Genomic DNA, 16088 nt, shown 5'->3' with positions numbered 1-16088 from the left:
ACAGGCAGTTATGGCAATTTTTTTTTCAGTGATCATGCCTTATTTCTATCATGGTGCAAGAAAGCTCAAAAAACTAGAGTTTGGGTATTTTATTTGTTTTGGTTCTCTCTGTGGGATGACCTTGCTAGATTTTTGTCTCCCCCTGCTATAATAGGTCAAATATTTTAGGATATCATCTCTGGATATTGAGCCTGGTCTATGACTCACTATAAACATATGAATGAGAAAACCTCTCAATGACTTTCAGGACTTAAGTGAATAATGTTTCATTGGCTGGATTAATAGTGATGTATCAATTACATGCTCTAATGCGTCATTCATGGTCATGTGGACAAAGACAGAAAAAGCTTGGCACAAAGTGAAATTTTTACTGATTACTAGACTTCATGACTGTTAGGATGTATTTATAAAAAAATTAATAAAAGTTTGTATCAGAAGCTATTTGAAAGACATTAAATGTATTTTTATGCCCATGTTGATTTTTTTCCTGAGATATTGCTCCAAATACTCTTTTGGAAAGAATATTAACAGTCATTGTAAAAATGAGGACACCTACTTTTCTTGCAGAATAAGTTTGTTTTCCTTCTTCCAGAGGTCTTTGAAGTCAGAACTGAATTCATGCCAAATACTGAAGAAAGCATGAGGTGACACTTCCTTCTCTCCCATTTTTGGTTTCATACAGAAATAGGCTGCAGTTTCCAAAAAGCTGCCAAAGACAACAAAAGCATCAAGTATTTTGTTATCTATTGATATAGAATTTTTTTCTGCATCCAAAACCTGGCATAATACACAATTACTATTGCTAATAGGAGTGAAATATACGGATTATCTAGCTCTGATGTTTTCCTGTACATATTCTGTTACAATATATTTCCTCAGCAATGGTTGGGGTTTGGTATTTAATAACACACACATTGTTTTTGACCAAAGCATTGTCCATATTAAAGCCAAGAATGAACGTACTCTCTTCAGAGCCCAGCAAAGCCAGACCTCAACGCCTTTCCTTGCATTGCATTTTTATTATATTTGAAACTATTTTAAAACAGAGCTGAAATCTAAAGCAGTTCCAAACAGTCTTTCACTATGAAACACGACAATAGACAATCTAGCAGTCCATAGAAAGGTGGTATTACAACAATTCTTTTCTACCCTAGACAATAGTAAAACTGCTAGCAACAGTCATACTAGAAAATAGTTATCAATCACGATTCTGACATAACTGTGTTTGACACCCATTTCTGAACATAGATATTGCTAGAATAGATGACAAAGTAAAATATGTAGAGCTGAAGAGCAAGCAAGAATTGCTCTTGAAGGATACAGAGGACTACACAACAAGATTTAACACAATAGCTGTGATTTCAATGAAATGTAACCCCCCCCCATAATTAGAGCCTCTCTCTCTTAGTTCCAAATTTTAAAAAATGGTCAACATGAAAAAAAAATATGAATTTCAATTCAAAAGGATAAAGTTATACACCTATTCCTTGAGATAATTTTACTGAAATCTCATCCAATTTTATTTGTAATTAAAAATGCCAACGTGTTCAAAATAGTCTTCAAGAACAATTACATCAAAATATGAGAATTCAAATTTTCACGTTTCTATGAAAAATTGGCCAGTTTGTCCGCAACATTTTTTCACAACACAATGGCTCAGAACATATCAGAATATTTATTTTATTTGTGTGTTACGCTATTCATACAATGCTTCCAAAGCCTGCTGGTTTGGGGTGTAGGAGAATGGGACAAGACGACAGTACAGCAATGGACACTAAAGGAGAGATTAGACAGACAGGGAACCAGTTTTGTGCCCCACATGGTAGTTCAGATTACTACTATTCAACCACCCATGAAATAACATTTTATGAACCCATACATGGTGAGACCATATTAGTCACAGAGTGAAATCTTGGCCCCACTGAAAACAAAGAAATTTTGGTATTGACTTCAATGTGGTTAGGATTTCACCCACTGAACCAACTGACTGATTACCTTAATTATAGTTACAGCAATAGTGCTATGACAGTTGTTAGTGCATGTGCCAGACAGCTAATCAAAAGCATATGGAGAGTGATGGGCATTACAGGATGGCTTGGGAATCTTCAGGCACCTTTTGAGTCAGTGGCCATTTCTGAGTAAGCTACTTAAAGACTATTCTGTGTTTTGCAAAACACAGGAAAATCAGTAGCTCAAAGAAAGAAGAGGCTCGGTTTTGACAAACACCTAGGCAAATAGGCAAATGACACTAGGATATCAGACCCAATTATAGCATGAAACAAGGGAACCCTAATAGCAAAATGACTGATCTGAAAAAAACATCATCAACCTTACTAGAAGATGATCATCACAAGAGAATGAAAAATAGTCATCTCAAGCAATGTGTTTAAATTTGAGGTAACAAGCTATAATCACTCTACATGAAACTATCTCATCAAGCAGGGAGCCAGGCCAGAATGAAAATCCAACAAATACATGTTTGAGTTTGATAAATGGTACTAACATTTACAGAAGACATGAAGGCTTTCATTAACAATCCATGGGATCAAAGGGAGTTAGTCAGGCTTTTCCTCTGATCATTGCTAATCTTGCTGCGAACCACCAGTATAGCCAATTCAGCCATACATCTATGTTTAACTCTAGCTAATGGCATTCCTTCTTCCAGTCAGTTACAACAGAATGCAAGTCCCCAGCTGGATTGATCACCTCCCATGGCAACCAATTTGAGGGAAGGGGAAATTAAGCTGTTTGTAAAATGTGAAAGACCAGAAGCTTGGCAGATTGTCAGTTAATGTGTCACTTTTCTAACACCTGTTAGTGCAAATGCAGAAGACACAACCTGCAACACAGTTGGACCTAAAAGCAGGAAGCCCCAGGAATCCAGGTATTTATCTATCCTGGTAGCACAGGTGAAACAAATCCAAGGTAATCATCTCAACTTCTTTAGTCAGAGGTATGTTGATGTTCTCCTTACTGTATCTTGAAGGAGAAGGAGGCAGGATTCAGATATGAAAAGCAAATGATCAAGACAAAGCGAGGGAGAAGTGACCCTAGATCCCCAGAATGAAATTTGGGAAGCAGTAACTTGTTTACGTTAGCATACTCTGTGAATATCAGATTTTGTAATCCGTAAGATTACAGTTTACATATGTTAAAATAGAGAGACCTCAAAGCTGACTCTGGAGGGGACATGGAGCATATAGCTCAATTATAAAAAGGGACTTAGACAAAGTCGCAAATAAACCCATGAAGTTAGGAGTGGATATTGCCATTTCACATTTCATTACCACATTATTGAGCCACACAACAGATGCTTTGTTGGTCTGTCACGGTGTTGTGACTAACCCCTGCAGAGCCTCCTGCTGGTCTCTCAGGGAATTTGCTTTTCCAGCCTCTGGAGCGCCCTCTGCAGGCCGGTGTCCCACTTGCCGCTGGCCCTGTGTCCCTCCCCAACCCCAGTGCCCCTTTCACCCAGTCTCTGGGTCTCCCCCTCCCAGGGGAACCCCCACCCACTATCCCTACCTTGCCTCAGTCTTTGGCTACTGCCAGTCACCATTAAGCCCCCACATACTGAGCGGACTGCAGTGTATTAGCCAGTCATCACAGGCAAGGGGGGGTTGGACCTGCTGCCTCTGCCTACCCGTGGGCTTCCCCCTGCAATCCCAGTACACTTTTTTAGGCCGTCTGCCAGGCCTGCAGCCTGGGGCTTTTCCAGTCTGCAGCCTCCCAGCTCCTCTGGCCTTCCCCAGCCCTGGTCCACTCCAGGTACCTTCTCAAGGCAGAGAGAGAGTGTCTGCGCCTGGCCCACTGCCCTCTTATAAGGGCCAGCTGAGCCCTGATTGGGGCATGGCAACAGCTGAGCCTGCTTCTCCCAGTCAGCCTGGGAACTGCTTGCTCCCAGCCACAGCCCTCTCCTGGGCTGTTTTAAGACCTTTAAGGCCGGAGTGGGTGACTACCCCGCTACCTGGTCTTTTAACAAACCTTGAAGCAAAACACATTTCAATAGTGCTTATAGCTATATATGCAGCATGTGTATGGTGGTCAGAGTAGGGGACTGGGAGTCACGACTCCTGGGTTCCATTTCCAAATTTGTTTCAGTAACATATGATCTTGTGAAAGTCACATAAGCTCCCTGTGCCTCACCTTCCCTATCTGTGAAACAGGTGTACTTACTACTCCAAAGAGGTGTTGTGGAACTTGCTTAATGTTCATAAAGCACTACGAGTTCCTCAAATGAAAGGTGCTTACATCCCCCATACTACTAAATCATGTTTCAAAACAACACAAAATCTGTGCATCAGAGAAGGTGGGAGAGGGGAGGGTTAGGGTTATTTTCAAGGATTAATAGAGGTACAGGAGGTCAGTGGCTTTGTTCCAGTCAGCGTGACTTTTCAAGCTTGATTAAAAATAAGGCACTGATGGTTCACACTGCTGCCTTATCCAGACAGGGCAAAGGCCAAATATCTGTTAAAAGGATTTTAAATAGGTTTTCATATTCCCCACACTGGCCCCAAAGAACATTTAAATATCATTAAATCTGCTAAATCTGTGAAGGTGGTGGTTTCTGAGAAAATAAATAAGGAAATGAGATTAGGGAAGGTGGTTAGCTTCCCTCCTCCCCCAGTCTTCCCTTTCCCCAATCTAATCTCTAAAAACTTAATTGTTTCATCTCCAGGCACATTTCAGAAAAACATCCTAGACCTAAAAATTTTATTAAGATGATGTTAAAATAAAAAGAAAACGGTACAGAGTTTAAGCATAGAAGTTTCTGTTTATCAGGGAATAACGTACAGATTATCAAGGGGTGTGAAGTTCGGTTTAGGATCGGATGTTTTAAGGAATACATAATCTGCAATATCCCCAATTGGGGGTAAAAGGTTAATGGGTCAATACATGCTACTTATTTTACACCTCTGCTATTGTGCGTTTTTCTATAGATATTCTATAGATAGACTACAAAACAACTAAACGTAACAATCAGCATTATTAGAAAAACCTGAATCATATTTTTAAACCTACTCACCACCAGCATGTCGACCTACTGGGTCAAATCAATTAGAAATACTTTGAGGGCAAGCCATAGATTGCTTTATCTTTTTGTTCCCAGTTAACACACTACAGCAACACACAATGATTCAAATTCAGGTCTGCCATGTGTCATACATCAACTGGACAACTATCCATTCATCTGACCAGTTTATCAATACTAACAAAATGTGTGTGCATGGAGATATCTCTCTTAATTTGTGGATGATATGGGAGTTCCTATTGCTGAAGAAAGAGGAATGGAGGAACAAACCACAAATTGGCATTTTTAAGAAATGAATTAGAATCAATACTACTCAGCAGTGAAGAAACAGCTGCAGAGTCTCCTCAGGCTACAGCAGCCAACAAATAAAGGTAACTACAGGTCCAGAGACATGGTTTGAATTTCACTTGCAGGGACATTATTCCTGGCTGACCTTACTGAGAGATGGTTAACCCACACTCTCTCTCTCTACATCATGGTTCCAAACACCCAAAACAAAACACCTGAAGGCACAGCATAGTAGCAGTGATCAGTCTAAACATGGAGTTAAGACCATGGAAGATGATTCTAGATTGTTTAACAAATGAAGGACTTCAACTGCAGCTATATTCGGTCAGCTGTTGTTGATATGCACTAAAGTTACTACTCACTTACGTAAATTTGAGTTTAATTAATTGACATTACCTCATGGGATTTCCCTCCCTGGTAGTAGTTGTGAGGCTTTGGGTTCCAGAAGTATTCCCAGATTCAGATAGTAGGTTTATCTACTTCATAAAATACATGCTATCCAGTGATTAAGGTTACAGGTAAAACAGCTAATAACTAAGGTCGAGTAAGGGGAAGCGTAGGCGTGTTTGGAGAGGGAGAAGAACAGCTAGATGTAATCAACAAGGTGCTATACAAGGACATGCAACTTATTGCTCTATTTAAATTTGACATGAGTTGTATTATATTAAGGCCCAACTTATGTAGCGAGGCTTTATAAGTTTGTTATAAGGGCAACATTTGGCCCTTTGGATTTAAGGTGAGACATGAAAACAAGAGTACAGTATATAGCTAGCAGTTAGTAGCTGAGTTCTGGAAAGTTAGTCAAATGAATTGTCATATTAACCCCTCTCAGCATCATTTTGTTTAGCGGCAAAAGCAATGACAAATATTCTGTTGTCTCTTGTATAGAATATACAGCTCCTTTAGCATAAACACATTGGTGAGAATATGTAAACAAGGAAACGCCACCTATCTGATCAAGGTTGGGCTTATGATTTGGAGGGCTCTCAGCAGCTCTAGCAGGTGGAATTAAGCCTCTTCCCTCTTGGGTTCTGCTTCAAAAAGGGATAAAAGGGGCCAACCTCCTAGTTTCTGAGATAGGTGACTGGAAGAAACAGGATCCCAAACAGTCACTTGGACAAGCTGGTATATTTAATTCAGGTTCCCTTTTTATTGTGGTTTCAAGGTTACGAGTGCATTTTCATACAGTTTTTACACATTTTCACCTATTGCCATCCTTGTCCTGCATAATGAAAAGTGGGGAAATTTGATTGTAAACACAAGTATGGGGAAAAAAAATCAAGCATTCAAAATTTTATAAGCAAATTTTGTTTTGTTAGGCAGAAAACAGTATTATTGTATTAAAAACAAAGCCAAGTTAACATACCACTTTAAATTAACTGCCAGGAACCATCAATCTTTCCTTGCTTTTGCCGATTTATATTGTGTAACTATGGTTTTTGTAATTTTGTTCTTTAGAGAACGCACTAAGGTCTCAAGTTTCTCCCCTGCCCCCCATAAAAAGTTTCCAAATGTTTGCAATGTTGTTCATTCTAAATCATCCTCCTCATCTCCACCCCCCCATCCCATAAATGTATACTGAATGCAAAAATGTTTTATTGCTCCAATAAAGAAAAAAATCAAACAACTTTGTATTTGGGGGGTGGGGGGAAATGCTTTGGAGGAATATCTTCACAGAGTACTCCTATGCCAGCCACCACCCAACATAAATCATAAAAGCGGAAGGCCAACAAACTATATTGTGGCAAACTAGTATTTTGTGGTATTTTTCTATTCTTAATATGACAACGAACACTCAACATCCTTAATGCTTAATTATAACAACTGATCGTATCAAAAGTATAAATGAATAAATAATATAACTGCACAACATAAATATTTATAATTTATACTTTATAATGAGTGTAGCAGATTCAGCAACACTTACAGATTCAGCAACTGTCACAGAACGTACAGTGTAAGTGGCAGAGAATCGTTACATTCAAGATGCAACATTCAGAGTTTAAGCTATTTCATAAACATTTCTTTGGAAAAGTTACAATTTGCAGGGGACTGATTGACTCAGGATGTTGCTAAAGGATTATGCCTTTTGTCTCTAGAATGCCAATTCAAATGCAGCCCAGGCCAGTAATCTAATGCCTGAAGCCATCCAGTGGTTGTTGGCTTCCTCGGTCTAGTTTCCCATGGACAAAGCCCATTATACAAAATCTACAGCCGCGACTGGAAGAAAGCAGCAATCTTGTTGGAACTCTCAGAGAGGCCAAAGAGTGAAGTGAGCGTGGAGACTAACCTACCTTTTCAACCCTAGAATTATCCCGCTGCAGACTCGCTGCTGCAGGGTTGGGTTCGGAGTTTTTTGATGCTGTGTAGACGTACCATAATGCTACCATTTTTAAAGGAGTTGTGTGTGTGAGATGCAAGGTGACCTTCCACATAATATTTTTTGTTTTACTTCGAGAAATTTATTTTATTGACATAGGCCCAGTCTTGAAAGATGCTCCATGCTGGTGAACCCCCATGTCTCTGTGATACTGGATGTCTCTGCAGGATGAGGGACATCAATTTCTTTAATTATGTAAGTAGAAAACTCCGCATGTATCTTATCAGATTCAATACACATACAACATTAAACACAGATTTGGCTAATGCCTGGCATCCCCTAAAGAAGCTGGGTAGCAGGGTTGGGGCTCCTAATGTTTGGTACAGTGAGGAAATAGCCCTTTTTCCTCAGCCTCTTAACCCTCATGTTCTACCAGGGGAGGATGGTGAGGTCTCACCATGGAAGAAAGGGAGGCTGACAGCAGGCCTCCACCAGGTGGAAACAATTAAGGAAGGAATGATGACCTGCACTATACAAGTTTTTGCTAGATATGTCCCAGATGAGTTTAATTAATAAAACTGTGACCTAATTAAACCACATTCCTTGCAACTGTCTAACTTAACTGGTGTGCCCAGGACATTGGGAGCTGGATCAGGATCTAACCCATAAGGTGATTCTTACAACAGAAGGGAAGAGGGCAATGCCTGCAGGGACATATCTACTCTTCCTACTCTATTTTCTTCTCTTCCTGCTCCACTTCCCAATAAAAATTTGAATGACAAAATTATCTAGGCTAGACAAGACTAAACTGTGAGGAACTACAGAAGAATGTAGCTACACTTGCCAACTGGGCAATGTGATAGAAGATAACTTTCAGTGCATATAAGTGTAACCCACACATCTCCTGGGTGTGGTGTTCTGTCCTGTCCCATCTAGTGGCACTGAGACCACTTAGAGAGAGATAAAATGAGTCTGCTCTACAGCCTTAGCTAAGAGCAAGTTAGCTTTTAGTTCATGTGGTAGAGAGGCTCATGCACTAAGCTCCAGAGGTCCCCGGTTCGATCCTGCCCGCAGATGACCAGGGTTTGTTGGTGTTACTTAAGCACAAGATGATGCATGCTGCAATAAAAATATGATTAATTCTAATTCAGCTGTAATCTCTCAAGAAAACTATCTTGGCATCACTGTAGTGAAACCACTTGCTGAACACGCTGCGGTTGTCAAAAAAAGCAAACGTGCTGGATCTAAGGATTTTAATTTCTGCAATTAGAGCGGTTTTTGACTAGCTCCTTGATTTTTTGTTTAAAACCTCCTTTTCTAAAAGCTTAGTGCCACAGTGCTAATTTGCAGTATGATTCTTACTCCAAAGATACTGACCTTAATTATATTCGTGTCACTATTACTTAGTACTCCACTAGAATTGCTTCTTGAACTAACTCCTGCATCTCATTTACTGTAGAGCTAAGAATAGACCCTCCTTATGAGCTTTAGAACTAGCTATTCCAAGAAGCAACAATCTTCAATAACATAAAATTGGTACTTCTAAGCCTTGTCCCATTTGATACACGTTTGTGTTAGCACTTGAAGTTCCCTAATGAAATTAAAAGGCAATAAATTTAAAACTGATAACAGGAAATTTTAAAAAAGGGAAAAAACGCCAACCCACAACATAATACTTAAACATTCAAAAAACAGACATGTAAATGGATTTTTTTTTCAAAAATTAGATAAGACAAACATTTCATAAATGGACATACATTTTCATGATTCTGCCTGGGTTTAGGAAAAACCTTTCCTTTATGGGAAACGTTGTTCCCTAATTACCCATTATAGGGGATTTACATGGTCTGACACTTGCCTTTATCAGAGACAGGGCACTGGACTAGAAAGACCATTGACCTCATGTGTGGCAGTTCCTAAGCTCATACATTACCTGTTTCCTTTTTCAGCCCTTTTCCCATTGAGCATTTCCCTCCTGTTACAACTAATATATAGCTACGATGTGTAAATTCCTACTGCTGAGTAACTCACACCAGTAATATGAGCCACCAAGTGAGAAGAAGATCTAACAGGGAAGGAATCAACTGTTAATGAATGGAAGGTCACAAGGGTATGGGTGGCAAGGAAAACAGTAGCGAAAGGAACCCAGAGGAGAAAGAAAGAGTCCAACCGTATTCTCTGAACTTTCAGTTAAATTTTAGTTTTTCTGCTCAATCTCTCTCTCCACTCTCAGCCTTGCTAGTGGGAGTTTTCAACACATATTTCAAGCATTCATTCAATTACATTTTAGCTTCACAGATCCCCTTTGAAGGAAATCCAAACCATTGTGTGGTGGGGAGCGGGGTGGAAGCAACGTTTAAGGTTTTAAAGGCTTACCAGACTTAGGTGCTACATTTCTAGGTATTGCTTTTCAACAGTACCATTCTACCATTAGGTTTGTTATTACTCTAGGTGTCATCAACCTGTCAGCACAAGAGCAGGTGTGAAGTATTGGTCCCTACCATATCTAATGCCATTGAAGCTGATGGAAGTTCTATGCATGCAAGGAGTGTCCTGTCAGGCCTACATTATTTCTTAGGGAATTTTGGAGGTAAACATTCCCACAATTCACCTGTTACTACAGCAAAGAGAGCAACATAACATTGCTAAATGCATTAAAAAAAAAAGTTCAGAAAACAAAGAGGTGCCTGAGAGACAGCACTTGGGAAGCACTTTAAAACCTAGCAATCCTTGGAATGTAGAAGTACCTGTATCAAATAATGAAATAAAGCAAACCAAAAACATCCTGAAATGAGTAGATGGGTGTTCCATATCCAATTGTACTCATCCTAAATTCCGCAGCCAGTAATTACGTTAGTGTGCAGAAACCATCCATTTGTCCTTTTATTATATATCAAGTACCTGTTACTGCATCACAGAGCAAATTTCAATTTCACATAGCAGAACTTACTCTAAATTCTCATATCAATTTAAATCCATCACAACATAACCCAGCCAGGATGATAATCCAACATTTTGGTCTATCTGGCCTTTACCAGGGATCGATAGCAAAATGTATTCGTAAAACTCTTTTCTACAGCCTTCAGCCATCTAAGGAGTCCAAAGGAAAGCAGCCCTTAAATGTGAATGCCTCCTGGTAATCACATCTTATCACCATTTTGCCTGAAAATGTAGAAAACAGTGAAAACATACATAAAAAATATAGTTTATAATATTTGGAAGGGACACACTGTAATAATCTAGAAGACTCTAAACATGCACTACTCCAAGCAACGTCATTTTCAGAGGCTCCACATAAATCATCTGAAACGGAGTAATTTTCAGTGCAAATTAATTGTTTTTGACAGATGTCAGATTCCCAGTCCGAATCTGTTAGGGTTCACCCACATCTAAGCATTACTAGCCCAACTAGTAGCTACTGTATTGGGCTTAGAATCTGTTGTTTCATAATTTGCCAAATGGATAGCACTAGTAAGTGGACTCTCTCCAAGCTCTGAAGGCGAACTTGTACATGGATTCCAAAGTGTTTCTCTACAAGCAGACACTGTGGTGATGGAAGAGGAAGATTCATGCTAAATCCTCTAGTGCTATTGATTTTGGGAAACTAGCATACCACCTTTTTTTTTTTTTTTTTTTTTTAAAGAGATAAGCACTTAATATGGGAACCAGACTTTGAACTAGGCCCAAAGGAAACATAGATCAAAACAGCTTAATAATGGGTACTAAGGCTTCAGCTGTTCATTCACAGGCACACAGTCCAGGAAAGCGAATTGATCTTGCTGCAACATTGCTGTTGCCATTTTTGATGGGTCTGGCTTTACTACTTAGCTCCTGCTTCTACAAGAACCCGTATGAGAAGATATGAAGGCCAGACACAGCTCTGACAATGTGCCAGTAACATGTGGCTGCTCTTACCCTGCAATGAAGTGTGTAGGAGGGGGTGAGAAGGAAGGAAGGAAACTTCTGTATCATAACTACTGTATTTCGGTGACAATGACGGTCTGATATTGTGGGCCTCTTTTTCCTGTCGTAAGTTGTATGATCAAACCTTATCCCTTGTAAATTGCATTAAATGCAGTTTCCTTCCCCCCCAAAAAATGGAACTAAAACTTCTCTCCCCACTCCCAGAAAATGAAGGTCATGATTAAAAAACTTGTCAACCAAGCAAAAACGTTCAGTAGCTGAACACAACAAAAAGGGGTAGGGGGAAGAAGAGGAAATTGTTCTTAATTCTTTGTGAAAACAAGGCCAAGTGTTCTAATTTTAGTAGAGAGTCACTTCATCCATCCATCAATATCTAGCAGAAGTTCAGTATTTCAGCCATACAGCTGTGGGCCGCAGGACAAAATGAGAAGTGCTTAACCTAAATTACCTAAGGATTATTTAAAATGAAAACAATGTAAAATATAATTCATAGCCCTTCTCCTCCCAACACTCTCCCTCTCTTCTCCCCCCTCAAAAAAAAAAAAAGTGGTTCCTACTTTAACTTGTGAAGTATTTGACAGGTTCACAAGTATTTACGAATGAGGGTCTAATTGGAAAGTGCCAGGTTCCTTTTTATTGCACTTTATCAATATTGTTAAGGGAGTGATGTAATTGTTTGGGGTATGGCAAAGACATTCCATGTCACTTCAGTGTTAATACCAGGCTGGAGCCTTCCTTGTCTGCCTGCGTAAGCTAGATAAACACAGACCTGTGTGCTTTCTTCTCATCTCAGGATACTTACTCAGAGAGACCTTGGAACATATGCCTATTGTGTGCTAAACATTTCACTTTTCATTTTATCCATGTGCCAGAAATCCATTCCTTGGATAAACACTTTACATACTGACACTCTTAAAGTCACTAAACACGATAAATAAAGAGAGAATACATCATTTCAGAACTGATTAAACATTTTCTCACTTGTGACAAATGAACAGCTATACACTGTATGGAGTCTCTGGAGCAGACATTCCATTTTCTTTGTCTTTATTTTGTGTGGAAGATTAACTTTCCATTTCAGCTCATCTATTGCACAACTCCGCTTCTCTAAAGTACACATTGTTGCACTGAGCCCAAAACATTATTCAAATTAGATTTTTTTTGCAAGTGCTTTTTACCTAGAGTTTCTGTATTTTTATGGCACCTTAGAGACTAACAAATTTATTTGAGCATAAGCTTTTGTGAGCTACAGCTCAGTTCATCGGATTGCATCCAATGAAGTGAGCTGTAGCTCATGAAAGCTTATGTCAAATAAATTTGTTAGTCTCTAAGGTGCCACAACTCCTCCTGTTCTTTTTGCGAATACAGACTAACATGGCTGCTACTCTGAAACCTGTATTTTTATGGTAATATCAATTTTTAACATTTTATACTATAGCTAAAAGGGGAGTCTGTTTCTTGCTAGAAGTTAAAGAAATACTATCATGAGGTAGATTTTAAGTGTTTAAGTTGTATGTAGGCTAAAGTTAACCACTTCAAAAAGAAAAATCCAAGTACATTAATCACATTAATTTTGCTTCATCTAATCCATCACTTTCTTGTACTACTCACTTCTCTATTCATTCAATACATTGCTGTTCTACCTATGATTAACAGAATGTAACTAATCTCTTATTTAGCATTCCTAAGCTCTCCTCCTTTAAAATAGTTCAACATCCAAGCATTTTATTTTGAAGATATTTAAAGAAAACTTTAGCACTGAAAATATCCTTCTCAAAGGAGATTGACCAAGAAGCGACCTTCAAAATCTTAGCAAAAGTTTTATTCCAGTGGCTGAATAAGAATTTCAGTAGTGGGAAGGGAAAGAAAGGATATATGTATTTTTCTAAAGTACACATTGGTGCATTGAGTCCAAAACATTATTCAAATTAGATTTTTTTTGCAAGTGCTTTTTATCTAGAGTTTCTGTACTTTTATGGAGATGTCCATTTTTAACATTCTATGCTATAGCAAAAAGGAGAGTGTGTTTCTGGCTAGAAGTTAAAGAAATATTATCATGTAAATGTATTTTTCCATAGCTAGTGAGTGGACAGAGTAAGTTCTGTCTCTTAATATTAAATCTTAAGTCTTAACATAATTTTTGGTATACAACATAAAGGTTGCTAAAAGTCCAGATCATCCTTGCTAGACAAATGCATGATATGCTTATAAGGCATAATTCCTTTCCCCACCAACCTATGTAGGATCTAGGTTCTGCAGAGAGACGGAGAGGGAGAGAGAGAGGGCTGGTGGGCAGGAATGGACAAGACCAGAGGAAGGACCATGGGGATGGACATTCTGTTCTCCTTCCCACTGTCCCTATAGACACTAGGTGTAGCCATAGCCATGGCCACAGGCACGCATCATTAGAACAGTTCCAATTAAGCCAGTCTGGCAAGAAAATGGGGAGTAAGCAGGGAAGGGAAACCAAAGGCAGTGCTGAGGCAAGGGTCCCTGGACAGAATACTTGAGGATTTGCCAGGTTTGGAAGTGAACTTTGAAGTCTGACAGCCCCCCAACAGAACAATTAATTTACAGTAAAATACAGTAGGAATGCTCAAAAATTTCCCTTGCTTACCCAGAGATTGGGTTTTACTATGGGATTTGCGTCACAGCTTTTAAGAATACTGAGCCTGCAGTTTAGCAATTATAAACCTCTAAATGATTTTAATAATGTCTTACATATAATTTACCAAGACTTCAGATGGGCCCCAATCGCAAAACTATTTATGCTGCACTACTTAGCAATCCTATATTCTGCCAGTTGAATTTAAAGAGACAAGAGCAAATCAAAGAGGACTATATTATGCAGTTTTCTATTCACTGGGTGTAACTTTGGCACTGTGACAACAATTAAATACAATTCTATGGAAAGCGAAGACGGTTTAACACCAAAAGAGACAAGTCCTTGCACTTAATTACCAAAGACTATAAAAAGCATTTTAATCTACACACTTGTATCTAATAAGTTCCAACTGCATTCACTCATACTGGGTAAAAATAAAATTAATTATACACCACAAATAAAACCAGGTAAAGAAATGCATTCATCAGTCTGATCAGAATATAAACGGTGTTTGTTTACTTATTTTTCATTTTGGTCCTTTACTGTGACTGACAAAGTAACCCTTCCTGCCCCCACCTTTTACTCCATCATTTAAACAAACACTGAACAACATGTACCCACACACACACACTTGTGCACGGACACACCACAAGTTGTGCAATACAGCAAAGTTGGGGAATTTGCCCAATTTTGAAACTTTTACACTGCTCATATACGTAATGAAATTTGTGGTTTCATCACAAAAGTCATTTGAAGAAAAATTTGAGTTCTTACAGATCAAATCACATTTAATTATACACATCCTTGATATTAAAAAAAAACTATTAGTACAGCAGATATTTCATAAGTGAAGAACTGTGGTTCAAACAGTTCACTCATATGACAATATCTTTTCTTTCTTTTTTTTTTTAAGGCATGAAGATGGGTGTATTTCCCATTATAATAGTCTTCTGTGCATGCTTGGGTTGTTTTGATTTTCTATTCTAAAGTTCAAAACAAAGCTGACATTAAATAAATATCACTTGTATTTTCTGAATGCATTTCTTTTGCTATCCAGAAAATTCTGTTAGTGTTGGCTTACAATACAGTACCTTCGAATGAAAACACATCTTTCAAAGGAAAAAGTTTTATTGCGTTAGTTCATCTCACCTTTTATGTGCTTCTGTCAGTGACTTCTCTTCATTTTCTTGGTCGATTTTAGCTGTGCAACAGACAGGAAATGGATTAGCTACAAGAAGAATACTCCACAAGTTTCTTTAGCGATAAATGTTTTTCATTGAACATGTCTGTAAAGTATTTATCTTTTAATTTATAAGAATGCACATCAGGTTGTATTGACATGTATATCAATTCTAAATCAACCATGAATTAGAACACAGCCACATTTTAAAAGAAAAAAAAAAACACCTCCCAATTAACACAAATAAATGGGACCACCTCATGAAAAAGGCTTAAAGAAGTAGGCCTTAAAGAGAAAGACCTTGGAATGCCCCCTGAAAATCAACACACTTGGGCTCTTATGGACCAAGAGGGAAAGAATATTTCAGGGAGAAGTACTAAAAAATACCCTCCAACCAGGCCTCCCTAATATTTACATTTGGTGACTGTGAGTAAAAGCCCCATCGCTGATCTAACTGTTGGAGTACAGCCTTAAGAAAGAGGCATCTCTAAGAAAGCCAGGATCCAAATCAGTAATGAACATGAGTGCATGCAAACCCTACAATTAGTGCATTCTTAATGAGAGTCTCATTCCCGCAGTCAGAGACAGCTATCATTTTGCCAGCTATGGTGCTAACAAAGAGAATTCAAAACACTGAGCCATATGTGCTGTACATTTGTGAAGACTCTATTTTCCAATTTAAAATTGCTTTTGATTTTCATTTTATTCCAGTTTATCTTGTTTATGCAGGAGTCTTGATACA

General features: G+C 38.6%; 1 protein-coding gene across 1 annotated transcript in view; it reads right to left on the bottom strand.

The window, feature by feature from the left end:
- Positions 1-16088, bottom strand: part of FMN2 (formin 2) — a 244572-nt gene that overhangs the window by 24765 nt on the left and 203719 nt on the right. The window contains 2 exon segments of the mRNA XM_078852229.1: positions 557-706; positions 15316-15367. Coding sequence (XP_078708355.1) covers positions 557-706; positions 15316-15367 — 202 coding nt within the window.

This window comes from Lepidochelys kempii, chromosome 3 (genome assembly GCF_965140285.1).
Source record: "Lepidochelys kempii isolate rLepKem1 chromosome 3, rLepKem1.hap1, whole genome shotgun sequence".
Lineage (NCBI taxonomy): Eukaryota > Metazoa > Chordata > Testudines > Cheloniidae > Lepidochelys > Lepidochelys kempii.
This window is presented reverse-complemented; position numbering and strand designations above follow the sequence as displayed.